Source organism: Ambystoma mexicanum, chromosome 3q (assembly GCF_040938575.1).
Source record: "Ambystoma mexicanum isolate Mex_15411 chromosome 3q, UKY_AmexF1_1, whole genome shotgun sequence".
Taxonomy (NCBI): Eukaryota; Metazoa; Chordata; class Amphibia; order Caudata; family Ambystomatidae; genus Ambystoma; species Ambystoma mexicanum.
Genome location: NC_090926.1, coordinates 590231106 through 590247940, shown reverse-complemented (window position 1 = coordinate 590247940; position 16835 = coordinate 590231106). Strand labels below are relative to the sequence as shown.

The window sequence follows — 16835 nt, the reverse complement described above, 5'->3', positions numbered from 1 at the left end:
CTGGGCTGACTTATGTAAGCATTTATGAATCAGGGTGAGCATTTTGAACACGATGCGCTCTTGAACCGGAAGCCAGTGCGCATTCCTTCTTGTCGTAGAGATATGGGAGTTTTTAGGAATATTTAAGGCTGCTCTCAAGGCAAGTGACACCCATGTCATCAAGTCGGTCAAAATGGGTTTTGTGAACATTTTGTTGAGCATCAGTGAGACACAAGAGCCTTGTGGTACACCACATGTAATCAGGCATGGTTGTGCTTGTGTACACGTGGAGAAGGCTCTCATTGTTCTATCCATAAGGAATGATTGTATCCAATGAATGGCTTTAGGTGAAAAGTGGGACGCTGATGCTAGATGTCTACATAGTATTTTATGATTGACCAGATCAAATGCTGCAGAGAGGTCGAGTAGGATGAACAAGGCTATTTTAACTTTGTCTTTGAACTTGGTCCATTTGGAGTTTCAAGTCCAGAAGTGCTGTTTCGGTCCTGTGTCTTGGGCTGAATCCAGATTGTTGAAGGCCAAGGAGGTTGTTGACTTCCAAGTAATTTTGGATCTGGAGATACGCTACTCTAGTATTTTGAGTAGGAAAGGCACTGTTGTAATGGGTCGATTGTTTGTCGAAATATTGGGGTCAAGCAATGGCTTTTTTAGTAACTGAGTACCCAGGCGTTCTTGAGATTAGTTGGGGCAGTATTCTTTTCAAAGGAGGCGTTGATTAGACTGGTAATGAAGGGAGTGAGTTCAGACGCAGTCCTTGATGATTGCTGCTGGGCATGGGTCGCCCTGGCACCTTGTCAGTTTGAGGCTGGTGATGATTTTAAGGACTTCCGACCTGGAGACAGGTGTGAATTCAAATTGTGGAACAGTGTTTTTGCCCAAGAGGGTAGGGGTCCTATGAGGTGGTTGGGTAGGTCGAGTAGTGGTTTATGAGTCAGGGGATTAAAGATCATATTCAAATCCCAGACAAGATGTGCTTTCCTTACCTGAGGAACAGAGGGTGCTGTGAAAATGTCAATTGGAATTCATAGAGCAGAAACTGGATTTAGCTCCTGTGTGTCAGGATTTTTACCTGACCATGAATTGCATCGTGACTCAGGCGCTATTAAAATTCATCCTCATGAAAGAAGGCAGAACTGTGGCATGCACCTAAAAATGCACATTCCTTGAACCCCCTTTTCTATTGCTGAGTTGCAATGTCTTCCTGTTCTCTATTGTGGGGTGTCTGTTGAATCCTCTGTCTCTTGCCATGTTTCTCTACATGTCTTAACTTGTTACGATCTCTTTGCACTGCATTTCCTTTTGTTTCTTTTACATTTGTCGGTTCTTCCTTCTTGCTGCTACTTCATTTAGTATTTCCCTATGTGTGCAGCTACGTCATAACACTTCCACTAAAATGACAGGCCTGGTGCTAAATGCGCTCCTCGGCATCATCAATGATTCCCTCGCAGAAGGATCATTCCTGGACACCCTCAATACTGGTCTCATACAACATCTTTTGGAAAAACCAACCCTAGATCCAGACGGCCTGGCCAACAACAGGCCCATTATGAAGCTCCAGTTTATTGGGAAAATCTTGGAAAAGTAGTTGCTACACAACTATGCCAGAATCGAAGTACTCCACCTCCTAAATGACCAGCAGTCATGGTTCAGCCCAAAGTGTAGCATCGAGACAGCCACCATCCAGGTTGTGGATGATACTTTCCAAATCATGGATAAGTTTGACTCATGCCTCCTCCTCCTCCTTGGATTCTTGGGTGAATTAAACACTATCAACCACTGCATCATTCTCTCCCTTCTTTCTGACAGGATGGGATTCTTGGGAACTGTCCGGAATTGGTTTACCTCCTACCTCTCAGGCAGACACCAGGCTATCCAGAGGAACCTGCTGAGTTCTAACCGACTCTAGGTCTGCTGCAGAGTCCCGCAAGACTCCATCATCTCAACAACCCCTACATGGAGCCTCTCTGCACTCTCCTCAAAGATCCCAACATAGCCATCCATCAATATGCAGAAGATACATTAGAGTAAAAAGCGTGCAGGCCATCATTCGTCTCTGCAATTATCTAATCATCATCCAGCCCTGGATGTCGACTGCCTCCCTCAAACTAAGCCTATCCAAGACTAAACTCATCCTAATCAGTTCGCCTGCTAAAAACCTTGTCCAACAACGGCTCAATGATTGATGCCTAGAAGGAGATGATACACAACTCTCAGACTCAGCAAAATACTTAGGCTTCACCATCAACAGCAATCTGTCCTTCCAGGAACACTGAGCCAAGAAGGCCTAAATAGCCTGCTCAGAATCTCTACCCTTCCAAAAATCAAACCCTTCATCCCGCCGCAGGACACACAGACCGTAGTGCAGGCCCTTGTGGTCTCGCACATCGATGCAGCAAATGCTCTTTACAGGGCTCCCAGTTGCTCACTTCGCTCTCCTAAAAGCAGAATATCACGCAGCAGCACGTCTTATTACGGAAACAGACATTTCAGCGAATAACTCCCATCCTACGGAAACTACATTGGCTTCTCCACCAATCCAGGAAACTGTTAAAGACTGCATGTATCATCTACAAAGCAGTCATGTCTAGCACACCAACGTACCTGGCGGCTAAACTCCACATATCTGGTGGCACACGCTCCTCGCGCAGCAAAATGACCAACCAGCTTGAATCACAACTCGTCTGCAAATGGAGGAACTGTAAACAATCCTTCTCTTGTCATGCACGCAACTCGATCCCGGTGTTGCCCCCACAAATCTCCAATTTCGCAAATCTCTCAAAACATGGTTCTTTCAGCAACACCTGACCAAGGACTAATTCCAATGGACGTACAGACCTCACAGTACTCCGCTACTGTTAAAAGATGGCAGCCCAAATGCCAGCTACCCACAACCTGTACAGCACTCCGCTCCTCTCGAGCTAGGTCTGCGCTTTAAACAATAAAATAAAATAATCTGTTACTGATTGAATCTCTGTTCGTGCCACATGCTTATCTCTGCTGCCACGTCTTTCTGTGATGAGACCTTGGTCAGGCTCTTTGTCTCTGCTGCTCTTGCAATATGAGGTGGGAATATGCAACAAATTAACTTCCAAATGAGATGCAACTATAACTTTGTATCCTGTACAAATGACCATTCATGCTTTACATCTCTTCTAAAGGTTTACTGTGGCACCTTTTATACAAATTCCTAAACACATACATACAAACACCCACACATATACTTACTGTTAGATAGGCATTTTTGTATGGCACCAGTTGGCTTGGGAACACAAAAGTAGCTACTGCTAGCTGTTGGTGTCACTCTAACCAGGATAGTCTATGCCCTATCCAGGAGATAAATAGCTCCAAGCAATTTCGAACTCTGCTTCAATGAAAAAGACCACAATGGAATATTTCTGTAGCCCCAATATTAACAATGTAACCTTTAATGGCATCACACTGAATGCCAGAGTGGGAAAATGACAGCAATGATAAAAACACGGTTGACTAGGATTGCAATGGATTGCCTTTTTGGCTAAGGCCCAGTAGCCGAAACACATCTATTTGCTCAATATTTCTTTTTGGAGGAGGACTTCATGCCCACATGTGTGAATGTCAGGCTATTCTCAGAGTGGTGTAGATCAGACATCATGGATTTAGCGGATGATTCGACTCTCAGTCAGAAAAAAGGCTCTCCAGAGCTTTAACCAACTTTGGCAAGCTGCAAGCTGCAAGACTCATGATTGTTGAGAATCGAATCCAAAAAGAATCATTCTGCAAAGGGAGCATGGTTATCACCTTTTGAAAAAATGCTAGAGAAGGCACGGAGGACTTCATCTTTCCCTATCTTGGAAAGTTAGCTCAGAGGGAAGAGTCGCATATGCCTATGTAGAAAGCTTCCACAGGTCAAGGAGTAAGTCCAGTTGTGAGGAACAGCATGCAGTTTGCTAACTGTCTGCAATGGCACTGTGCTTGGCTGCTACGTGGGATGCTGCACCAGAAATAGCCTTTTGTTTTACACAAGTCCACAGGCCGCTGTCATTTGGAAGAATTCCTTCAATGTGTTGCTCGTTAGTGGAAATACATTTTGCTGCAAAGTCTCCTTTAGATTAGCTCTTTTTTCACCCCAAATTACATTACAGTGATGTGACATCTGGCATCCACTGCTGACCACTTATTGTGTCTCGTAGTACCACTGTGTAAAGTGCACCACGTGTATGTAAATTAATGGGTCCCCTGCTTTACACCTGAGTTGGGAGCAAGAATGGATTTCCACAATAGATTTTCTTTATCACCATCCAAGAGATCAAGGCGAGGGAGAGTTGAAAGCAGAAGCATTAGCCACTGAGAATCTGTGTCTTGTACAAGTACATTTACTATTTAGCAATCTACTGGTACCAACAGTGTGCAAAATCATGAGTTCCATAAACCTCTAAACCACTGATGCTGGAGCAAACTCCTGTACTGGAAGTCGGATTATTTCTCCACCACAGCCTTGGTGTGTGCACTCTGGGGAGCATGGAGATCTCCTATATACTCCAGGGTGTGCTGAAAATTGCTTCAAAGTATATCAGGTTCTGTGTGCGAGTCTATCATCTTTAGCTGGTGCAGCCTCCCCAAAATAGTTTCCCAGGATTAGGGAGTTGCTGGAGGGCTATGGGGTAGTAAAACAGAATGTTTTTACAATCCTCCAAGAAAACCTCAGGAACTTCTTTGGAAACTCTTTAATGAGGATCTCTTTCAAGCAACAGAGGCTTTATGTATTAAGAATCTCTGTTGGAAATGCTGTTGATATGATATCTTTGCATAAGTAGAATCCAGTGGTAAATGGAAACAGTTGGGGCTCTCATGTTATGTCCCCTTAGCAGTTCCACTGTTAACTACTGAGACGTTCTAAGGCAGGAAAGACAATAGGTATTAGGTTCTGGTACTGGCTGGCATAAAATAACTGGAGTCATGGCGCATACTGGGAATAAAAGAGAGAAAAGCAAAATAATATACAGAGGAAATATATTATAAAGCAACCTACAGAAATTGTTTTTACTGGATAGCTGGTAAACTCTTTTTCCACTTGCAGGGTAAAAATGACTGAAGTGAAGTGAGGCTGAAAGAAGAGTGTTGCAGGTCGTTTGAGTGGAGACCTCCCTTCCTCAAACCACCAACTCCCTTTGTCTTAAAATACTATGCATCTGCTTTCCGTAAATATTTAATGATACGGGTTGTGGCGCTCCTAGCACCTAAGGGGCTGCAGTGTAAGAGTAGTGTTCTATGTTTCCAACGACAGTTCTACCTGTGGAGAATTGGACAGCCTGCACTTGGGCTTCAGTAGATTTACCAAACATGACTATGTGGATATCGAAGCCAGGGAGAAAAGGAGGTTTGGCAAAGGAGTCCCCCATACCACTTTCTGTTAAGATGCAGGCTTACATTTTCACTTTAGTATCTTCCACCCAGTCCAATGGACTTGAATCTGTATGCATAAATGTCAGGACAAATCAAGTGGAGCGGATGAAGACAACCCATTTACACATAATGCTGCAGTCTGGAACACTGATCTGTGCTTTCCACTTAAGTAATTCAGCAGAAAGAGGTGCAGTGGCATACAAATAGATTTATTTGTTTAACAGTAGTGTGTTGCACTTTGGGATTGGACTGACCCTTTGAAAGAAATTTAACGTAGTTTCACATAGTTTGCATATTTGTTTGTTTAATAAATGTCTACGTGCAAGTAATAAGGTGAAAATCCTAGCGGAAAGCATTGCTCTTGCGCTACTTTTTTTATAACGTTGATTTTATTGCCATGTTAAAGTTTTGAACATTAACATTAACAATTCCCTTCCCCACAGAACTCCACCCCATCCCAATCCCCTCACCCCCCACCCCTGGATAGCTGCGTTGCATATCTTCTGAGGTGAATGTTCAGGGTATAACCAGTCATAGTCCATAGTATATCTAGTAGTCTTAGGCCCTCATCATAACTCAGGCGTTAAGGGTTTAACGGCGCCATCGGCGCCGTTAACCCTTAACGCCTGATTACAAGTGTCCCTTTGCGGGTTGGTGTTTAACGCCTGCATTTAGCAGGCGTTAAAAATCCAACCCGCAAAGGGACGTTGGAGCTAATTACGGCACCGTAATTTACGGTGCCGTAATTAGCGCCTTCCCCATTCCCATTATGCCCTATGGGGGCAAAAATGGGAATGGGGAAGGGCAAATGGTGAATGGGGAATTACCGCCCCACTCTCCTTGGAATGGGGCGGTAATTCCGCCATCCACCATGGAGGAATCGTAACCTTAGCGGCATGGACCATGGTGCTAATTGGACCATGGTCCTCCGCCAAGGTTGTAATGAGGGCCTTAGTCTCTGAGGACTCCATTGTTCAGGGTAGTCTTTGTGCAGGAACTGTAGGACAGAGTCCCACTCATTCTTGAATTTACCGTAATCCCCGTAGATAGTGTATGTTACCCATGCCAGTGAAGTGCAGTGTCATATTTTTGCTATTCATTCCTGTTCATTGGGGATCATGGTTTGCTTCCACTTTTGGCCAATTAAGAAGAGGGCCGCCGCGCTCAGGACCATATACGCTTTCCTGTGTGGCTTGGTCAGGAGTGTGTCCAGCACATCGCTCAGGCCCAGCATAGCTTCTTCATAGTCTCTCTGTATTTGGGGACTGCAGATTACTAATTTCTTTGTTGACTACTTCCCAGAACGGTTTTAGGACAGGGCAAGACCACCAGACGTGGAGCCATGTGCCTACCTCTTTGCATCCCTGCCAACACATCGAGATGCTCAGGGGTATATTTTATGTAGCTTCTCCGGGGTTAAGTGCCACTGCACCAGTACCCTGGTCCACGTTTCCCTGATTTGTGCTACTTTTTTGAAAGGCTCAATCCAACCACAAAGTACAACAGACTGTCTCTATATATAAAACAGACATTTGTGGATATGTGTCTGCGTGTCTGTTGGAAATGTTCAGCATACTTCGCAACATGATACAAACCTGAAATTTGGCATGTGGGTAAGTTCCATGGTGTAGACAATGTAAAAAGTATCAAATATAAATATTTCAGTTTTTCTTTTTTAAGCGTTTGTTTTTTTTTTAAAGCGGTCTGCAAAGCTTGGATTTGTGTGTGTGTCAGTTCGAAATGTTCAGCATACGTCCCAACATGCTACAAACCTGAAATTTGGCATGTCGGTAGGTTCCATGGTCTGATAGCACAGCGAGGAGCGCGCTCCCTTTGACATCTGTGCAGAGCCTGACGACGCAGGTTAAAATCCCGGCAGGGCCTTCCATCCTTTCGAGGTCGATAAATGAGCACCACACACCGTGGGTTATAATAAGCAGCTCTCAGATGCCTGAGGGTTCGTAGCGCTATATACATATAAAATTATTAATTATTATTATGGTGTAGACAATGTAAAAAGTATAAAATATAAATGTTTCTAATTTTTGCAGTCTGCAATGCTTGGATATGTGTGTGCGTCTGTTCGAAATGTTCAGCATACTTCGCAACACGCTACAAACCTGAAATGTGGCATGTGGGTAGGTTCCATGGTGTAGACAATGTAACAAGTATAAAATCTACCCTTTTTGGATTTTATATTCTTTAAGTGGTCTGCAATGCTTACCTCCGCCATATGGCTCTTCGCGCTGTAGTTCTGCGTTCATGGTTCCTAAAGTTAAGCAGTTCATGAAAACTTCAGTAGTTCATTGTTCCTAGTTCAAACTTTCCACACTATCAGCATTCTAGCTGACATTAGCAGGACTCACTTTTGAAGTCATGCAGGTGGCACAATACAGTGCTTTTATTGTAATGCGGGTGACAGGAAACAGTGCATGTCTCTTCAATAGTGTCAGCAATGACGTTGTCAGTCACATCATGGCAAATCTCTCATGATAATTACAGAAACTTCATTTCCCACACAAGTTGATGAATGTATGCCATCTCAACAGTATGAATCTTACAAGCTTCAGCCCTACACATACAGGACCTATGTTGAAGTCACAGCTGCCGCGGCTGTAGATCGGGACACTAATAATGTTGCTGCGCAATATCAACGCTCCAACTCAAAGTAGCTGGAACCGATATACGGGATTCATGCTTTTCTCATGGTCAGCTGTGCTTGCTCCAGAGTTGGAAACAAAGACAATCTGTTCACACTAGCTCCTACAGGAAAGACTAGCAATATTGCCTACAAAGAAGCATTGGTTTAGTTAATTAGATAAACGTCAAACTAGGACTGAAGTAGGAATTACCACGCAAAGCATGGTGTTGAATGAATCAAGCTATATTTGCATGCCATATTACCTATAGCTGCTGCATTACTAGAGTTAAACTGATTGATCTTACCAACCTAGGCAGGCTGCCTACTTCAGCACAGGAGCAACGCTGCACCTAGTATAAAAATCGACTGCAGCTGTTGTCCTACCACTCCATTTCAGAACCCTTATCCGTACTGGTTCCCAGCATGCACTTGCAACCTACATCTCTGCGCCCGCTAAGTCACCAATTGAAACTCTATTGTTTATACAGCTAGCCTCACAAGTTCATCTGGGGCCATTGCTGAAGGATTCACTGGCACAGTGGGCTGATGGCTTTCTAGTAGTAACTTGTTATATTTTGGAATATTCTCATTGAACCCTAGTCTCACTGTAAAGAAATAGAATTGAGATGGTGGGCACATGTGCAGACAGAGCTGAGGAATACAACAACACTAGCAAGGGCAATATCATTCAATAATGAGGTTCTCTACTTTGTGAGGCACAACAGCATGATTCCTTTGCATTCCAAAATTATCTTTGAAACGATAACCTGTGATCAGGTGTCCGTCCCCCAAGGTTGCTCACATTCACAAACCTGCATCATTACTGAACAATCGTTTTTATTAACATGACCGCACATTGTTCAAACGCCACAAAGCATTCTAGATAAAAATCCTCAGCAGGTTGTGTTCATACACCGCAGTTGATCTGTCCAGAGGGAGGAGGCGGGACTCGTTGATAAGGCAGAGAGCTATGGAGAATGTAGTTTGAACGCCTGTTTTCCACACTGACACACCACACAATCCTGTGCTTCCTTATGCCTCAATGAAAGGTAGAGAAAAGGTCCTCTGCACAGGAAAAGTTTGACATCATGACGGTATAATAAAGCCCATCTTTAACAGTCTTTCTGTGTGTTCATGGTGGAGGAAGTTTCAATTACTTGCACTCTAGACCCTGAGATATCCCAGGTTGTTGGAGGAAATCAGGCCCCTGGTCTGCGGGTGCAGATCTGTTCTATGTCATAAATCTCCTTCGGGCAGTGAGCCGATAGGACGAGTGGGGCATCATCAGTGATTAGCACATCATCCTCAATGCGCACTCCCAGTCCGCGGAAACAGTCGGGAGCTACAGGGTCATCCTCTGCAATGTAAATACCTGGAGGGGGGGAGAGATAGAAGAATTAATTGCGTGCCAAGCTTTGGGACCAGTCCTTTGCACCCCAGAAGTCACAGGTGTCTGGGGGTTCCCATCGTTATAGCTCAATAGTAATCAACTTGCTGACTTGAGGTACCCCCAAGATGCTAAACATCTTCTCTGCAATAGTGGCGATTACCAAGTCTCCTTATGGTGTCCCGAACCCTCAAGCACAATTCCCCAACCTACCAGGATCACTGCTAGCATAAACACTTCAAGTTCATGCACGTCTCTGAGCCACCTCACTGCATGCGCATGAGACATTGTGGCACGACTGATCATTACATATTTATTACATTGCAAACTTGCTACTTGAATCACAAACCACCATGCTTTTCTGACTATTCTGGAAACACCCGTTCCTCCAAAATCCATTTCTAAGTGACACATATTTCAAATCTGTACACCCCCAGTAGCAACAGTCCCAGACTCCTCCTGCATTGCCAGACTTCCTGCAGGAGGGATCAAGTATCCCTGCTAGCTGGCTTTGTGCTACTGCTTAATGGACATATGCAGGGGGTGTGCATGTTGCACTTAAACCCTGTGAATGTGACACCCCCCCCCACCCTTACAACATTTGCCCATAATGTGGCTTATGATTCCTCATCTTCATGGCAAGAAGCCGCCTTCCACCACCCAACTCGACATCTCACCAAACTGTTTCTGAGATCAGCTCTGCTGTGCAAATTCCCTTATAATCTGACTGGGATTTTGCATTCCCAGTCAGATTATGAGAGACCCTGTGTGGCTGTTCAGAGAAGTCACAGGCAGAGTGCGGACTATAGGAACACGTCCATTAGCTCAAGGTAAATTGCAGGGAAGCTTGCAAGGAACTTGTGAGCCACAGTTCCACTTTCATTCAGCAATGCATGCTCACCAACTGAGAAAGATCCAGGGAGGATTCAAGGGATCTTGTACAACACGAGCAGAGGGAGGGGAATTTGACTCGCACATGCATAAAGCATAGTCGCGGGCTGCCATAACACCACCACCTGAACCCAAGAGAAAGTTTGCTGTTTTTGAGCCTTTGACTACAGCACTGCACTCCAATTACACCAAACTAAAAAAGCTGAACCATAATGGAATATTAACAGGGGAGAAGGAAACAAATGTGGTGAGGGGAGGACTAAGATAACTAGGAATAACCAGAAACGGGCTAAACCAATCACTGTGGTTATCGGGGCATTGAAGGGGCCTAGTCCAATTTAAAAGTAGGAGATAGGCATTCAGGCAATTCAGATGGAGCGCTGGTGCAGGAGAAGAGAAGGTGAGAAGGGGTCAAGAGAGCAGACCGATGGACCGATGGGCGCTCCATCCCAGACTGGGAGATAATGTTGGGGGCTTTAATCCAGATCCTTTCAAAGGCCAGAAGATCTTGAGGAAAGAAGTTCTTGAGGTCAAGCCTGCTGAGGAAAATGGCCCAGAGCCTGACAGGAGGTACAGACCCACAAGGAGGACTGTCCATGTAGTGGGCTCAAGTGCAAGGCAGTGTTTGCATGCAAAGCATACCTGGGCCTGTAGCACAGCAGGGCAAATCTTGGCGGGAGGATTATAAATTCAGTTTGAAAAGGACCCGGCAGTGTTGGAGAATAGTCTGGTGGTCAAGTTCTTGCCTGGTTTGCATTTTGTTGCATCTACACTTCTGAAGACTAGAAAGGTGGCCCATGGCCAAAGGTTATAAAATCTGAGCCCGAAAGCTCACAAAGGAGAATATCTGGGCCAGGAAGCAACCAAGGAGAAGCCAAGAAAGAGTTCTATAAATACCATGTAAATGCGATTTATTGATGGAATAGGGAAATGGGCATTGCACTTGTAACTAGTTCCATTTAGTTTAGACCCTTGCACTGATTCCCTTGCCATAACATCTTGATACTATTACTTTGTTTTATGTTGTGGAGATGACCCTATAGATCCTGCAGGTGGTCATCTGACCCTTTCCATCCTGACACTGTTAAATCTCCTGTATGTGTTGCAGAGATCACTCTATACTTCCTGCAAGCGGTCATCCAACCCTTTCACAGGGAATAAAAGAGTTGCAGCTAATTATCTGCATGTCAACTGCTCCGTTTTTTCAACCATTGCGACATTATCCAGTTCTGTACAAGTTGGCTTGCCCTTCACATGTCAGCGATTTCTTGCTGCCATTCTGTGGATGTCAGGAGTGTTCCCCCAGAGCCCAGATGTGCGGTACAAGGAAAGTACTGATATCTCTCACCAGCAATGTCTAGAAATCAAGGTTAAAGTAGTAGGAGGTTAATACTTTGTATACTTCATATTCTTTACATGTTTGCAAATCATATATACAGTTGAAGTACACACCATTCGCACACAGATGTTCGATATATAGTTATGGCCCCATCTGCTGCCCTGGAACTGCAAAGCCAGCAGAGTTATGAAAACATGGCCACACTCAATACAATTCTCTCTTAAACAGCCATAATGTCCAGCTGCAAGGCTTTGCACTGGATTACGTATGGGGGCCAGTGATCAGTGCACCACCGGGTTACAGCAGGGCTCTATCCCTTAAACCTAGGTAAAGTCTGCTGGAATCAGTGCAGACATCAAGACCAACTACAACAGGATTAGCCTTAGCGTTTCTGATGACACACATACAATATTTGCGTTTCTGATGAGTCCTCAATTTAGGCTCAACAAGGAAAGTAGCTAATTAAGTCAGGCTTACAGTGAAAAGTGGAAGGACACCAGAGTGACAGTTTAGGAACCAGCTTCCTCTAAAGCAGCCCTTTACAGTGGACAAGACTGAACGAGTACCTGTTTCTGAAACCCAGATTCCTTTCTGTGATGAATCCAATGGTGTCATTACTTCTATCCAGACGGTAACCTCTCCCCATGTGGCCAGAATATGGCAGCCGCTATCTAATTTTGACCCTGGGGGCAGCTATAAGAGGGAGGATAACATGGGGGTAGCCAGTCTCCGAGATTGTATCATGGCATCATCGGACGAGACAGGGTATCTCCCTTTTTCTTTTGAGGATACTCCAACCATTCCCAATGTCTTAATGGAATATTGTCATACCTCCCTTCATCCACCTAGGAAGGATACCGAGATCCTTTACACAAGATCTGTATGTATGCAAGCTGTCAAAATCTGACTTGCCTTTTAAAACTCCTGAAAACACCTTCTCAGACTCTACCTACAAGTCATCCAGAACGGACTTGCCCTTAAAGATCACCGAGAACAATTACCCAGACTTTATATGCAAGCCGTCAAGAACGGACTTTCATTCCCATAAATACGAGACTACTGTGACTAAGAAAATGAGAAGAGTAATTCATATCAATGGGGGCCAAAAGCACAAGATGCGCTCTAGTTGTTGCGAACGAAAACATGCAGCTCGGAAATTCAAACAGGTAAAGCAGCTGACTGAGGCGTGCTACTGCCAGGAGAACGCGCTCCTCTCGGTATTGACCGAGATACGTTGGGGCTGGAGAGTGTCCCGTGGAGCCAACTGGCTCATTGAGAAGGAAAAGAAAAGCGGACCGGAAGCGAGAGCACACTGCAGAAACGCCAGAAGCAGAAGGAAGGCTTCTGAGCATTTGCAGGTGTTGGAAGGCAGCCTCCATTTTACTGAAGCCAGAACCGACGCAGAAGGGCCCTGCAGTCACCACGAGAGTCAGAGAAGTCGAGACACGGATGCGACAAGAAGGAAGGAAATGCTGAACGACCACCACCAGCTTACCACAGGAGAAACAGAATACGCCAGCAAGAGCCGGTGAGTCCACCCAGGGGAAGCGGGGACACCGGGGCGTATTGGCAGCCATGCCAAACATGAATGCTTGTTAATGAGACACAAAGAACTATCACATTTGTAAGTGTGTGCAGTGCACATATAAGGAAAGCCCTGACAGGAGAGTACACCAGGCAGGTTCCAAGTACAAGAATATGTCTATGAGAGAAGCCCTGGCAGGATAGTATACCAGGCACAGACAAGTTGCAAGTGTGATCATATATGAAAAGCTTTGGCAGGAGAGTAGACCAGGAAGATGCAAGTTATGAGCACGTTTATTTGAGAAAGCCCTGGCAGAACAGTATACCAGGCATGTTCAAGTTGACAAATGTGTAAAATGTATTACGTCAAGAAGTCATGATAAGAGCACATCAGGACTAGGAAAAAGCTGTGGAAACATTAATGAGGAGAGAAAGCCTGGCAGGAGAGTATAACAGGTATCCTACCAAGATACAGACTGATAGCCGAGTTGTTTTATGTACCAGTTGTGTTGTTGATCAAGAGAAACTCAAGGAACTGATATTCATGAATATTAAACAGAGTGAAGAGTAATCCAGGGGAAGGGAACCACCCTCTGGAACAAGGAACTTTATTATTCTGGAACTTTTGTGTTGGAGTTACGCCTTTTCCTTTTTGAACATTTATACACTACTAAAGGCCAAAGACATTTTCCCTTTTCACCTTAGAGTTTATTTTTAGAATGTGATATGTGTTGTATTAACCTTTTTCTTCCCTTCAGCCTCTGCAGATGCCTACTGTAATTCAGCATAACCATGCTATCCTCTCCTACTCTAGTAATACTATTTTCTGTGCCCTGTCCAAAGAGTGTGTCCTTATAGCATTACCTGCAGTTTCCACTTATGCCCACAAGATATAATAATAGACCCTGAACAGTTAGTATTGGCCACTGATCCTTGATGTCTTATCGGGTACCTGGCTCAACGGTGATTACCATGCCCGGCCGGAGAGGAATAGACCTGGACATCTCTGGAGTATCGTGGACATCCATCCCAAGGAAATGGCCAACATGGTGAGGACAGAACCTGCGGACCTCCTGAAAGAGAGACAAAGCAATCAAATCTCTGACGGAACACCTCGAGTCACTGAAGCAGGTCGATAACGTTTACTAGATTTTGTTTTGCTGAATGGCACTTGCGAAAATATGTAGCTGATTTTTCCACCTTTTTTTAAAAACTCAAAAAGCGGGTGAGTACCTCTGCACTTCACCCTTGCATTCCTAACCCTCTTTATATTCCATACCCAAATTACACATATAAATTTGACGTAAAATGAGATGGTTAAAATAAAAGTGTATATTGCACTCACTACAGCACTGAAATTGCTAACAAATCTGCATATAACTCCACCAGTTACATCAATACTGAGGCCACCCATGCCACAGCCTGAGCATCTACCATTAGTGCAGCATTGGGACATAAAAACAACTTTCAACTCAAAACCTAAATGCACATCCCTTTGCTATTTTAGTACTGATACTTGGGTTGCAGGCACCTTGAAGAGCTGGCCGTCACTGCAATTTGCAGGAAGTATTCCTAGTTCTTGCAGCTTTTGTCCAATCAGGGTCATCATCTGGCTGTAGATATTATCCAAACTCATCCCTGTATAGCAGAGGCTCAGACAGGCTTTCTGCACCTCCAGCACTGCCTGGTACAACTGGGCCTGGGGCACGGAGTATCTGAAGTGAAAGGAAAATGGATTTGTCTATGAAGCGCGCTTAGCCAATGATCCTAAGAGCTATTCAACATCCATAAACCCAGTTTCATTGATATAGCCTGCTTATCTGTACTCAACTAAGTCCCATCAATTTAACCATTCGTAGCCAACCCCATGCGCATAGCAGACATGACTGCTCAAGTAGACCCCATCTATCACGGCCACTCCAAATACCATTCTGACTCATGGGCTTTCATAATTCCATTGGCTTACCGACCCCATCACCCACCCTCCATATTTAAGTGTCCAACTATGACACCAAACCCCTTTATTGTCCCACCCTGATTACTAATCCAATATCATTGCTTGCACAGTAGAAGAGCAGATGCAAAACACTTTAAGAAATAAAATAAGGTAACCTAAGCATAAGAAGTTGTAATACCCAGGGTTCCATGGGATTATTCTCAAGCAAGTCTGGGAAAGGAGACATAATACACAGCCAATGGCTCAACCAAAGATAATTTCTGAATGCTCCGACTGTATTGGGCCTCAGACTTGAAATGAATAATATCACCTAATAATGCACTACTAATGCTTAGTGTTTCCACGCAGCATGTGGAACAGTCCAACTGGCAACATTGCAGAGCACATTAATCAAGATATGTTTCTGAAAAGCGAAAGGCACTGCATTGAGCATGACGGCATGAGCTTGAATCATGGATATTAGAGTGGCTTCTTGGATCAACACTCAAGATATAAGACACAACAGAGTACGTAATGGAAGCTTTGGCCATCTCATTGCCTGTTGCTGAGCATTATGGATTGTTTTTGCAGCCTTTGAAGAGGGATTTGAAAAAAAGGAGTGGAAGACAGTTGTATTAATTATTTTAAGCAATATGGCCACTGGCACAAAAGTGACAGGTATCAAGGACCAGTTCAAGACGGAACTGCAATTTAATCTACTTTGTTTTATTTTGGGAGCATAGTGCAGGGTGGACAAAACAAGAAACAGGACTGTAATCTTAAACCAATTGAAAATGTACGAGTCCTCGCATACCCGGAGATCCCCCTCGGGTCAAACCACAGAGTGACACAAGGTTTGCTTAAAGGGGTCCCTCACCTTTCAACCCTCTTTTGCTCAGGGATTCTCTCCCTGAGGTCGCCAACTTGTCCATCCTTCTTCTCATGGTCTTCTGCCCCATTGGTCTTCAACTTCTGTCCCGAGGCTATTGCGTGTGCATCACTTGGGCCTTCTAAATACTGGGCTTTAAAAGTGTCTGCCACCTCCCTTCCCTTAGGGTCACTACCCTCCTCTCCACCTCTCTGATCTTGCTCTGGTCCTTCTCTTCAACGCCGCCATGCCTTGCGCCTACCTCCCACCATGGGCTTTAACCCTTGAGATCGGGGTCTTGCCTCCAACTCCTGCCTTGGACCAAGCACATCATCTTATGCTTTCCTGAGCTTTTTAAGTATGACCTTGTTAACCACCTGCATGTCCTCCTTTTGAAATACTCCTCCAACTTCCTGTTGTCTCTGGATAAAGTCCTTCTGCTTCCCCCTGACCCTCTTCAGAGTACTCCAACCAACTTCTTCCTCCTATCTCAACTCAACCTTCCCCATATGGCTCAACTAAACCTAACACAGAGTTATCAACTGAGCACTGCCCCAGACTTCTTAACCATGTGTTGTAATGGGTTCTTGTGATGGTGAGTGTGGAATGTTGTTCCGTGTTCAGGGATCAACATTCCACACGGGCCAGTTGGCGTCTTACTGTTCTCCGGAGTGGTTGCCTGCTCTGGGGGTCCAGACAATAAAACTGTTATTCACATACTCTGTGTCTACTTACCTCATTGGCGACGAGGCTGGACCCCCATCCGCACGCGTGCGGGTGTCGGTGGCGCCGCAGCGCAGATTGGAGGGCAGGAACCGGCGGGGAAGAGGACCGAAGCCCCTGCAGTCAGGCTGCACTAGAGCCGCA

The 16835-nt window shown here is 44.8% G+C and overlaps 1 protein-coding gene across 2 annotated transcripts in view; it reads right to left on the bottom strand.

Annotated features, from left to right (window-relative positions):
- Positions 1-8843: 8843 nt before the first annotated feature.
- The window catches only part of XPNPEP3 (X-prolyl aminopeptidase 3), a 653628-nt gene continuing 645636 nt past the window's right edge, over positions 8844-16835 (bottom strand). For both annotated transcript variants that reach the window (XM_069654420.1, XM_069654421.1), the window contains 3 exons: positions 14696-14879; positions 14117-14237; positions 8844-9395 (listed from right to left, as the gene is read on the bottom strand). In XM_069654420.1, coding sequence (XP_069510521.1) covers positions 9223-9395; positions 14117-14237; positions 14696-14879 — 478 coding nt within the window. In that variant the 3' untranslated portion in view covers positions 8844-9222. The remainder of the gene's footprint in view (positions 9396-14116; positions 14238-14695; positions 14880-16835) is intronic.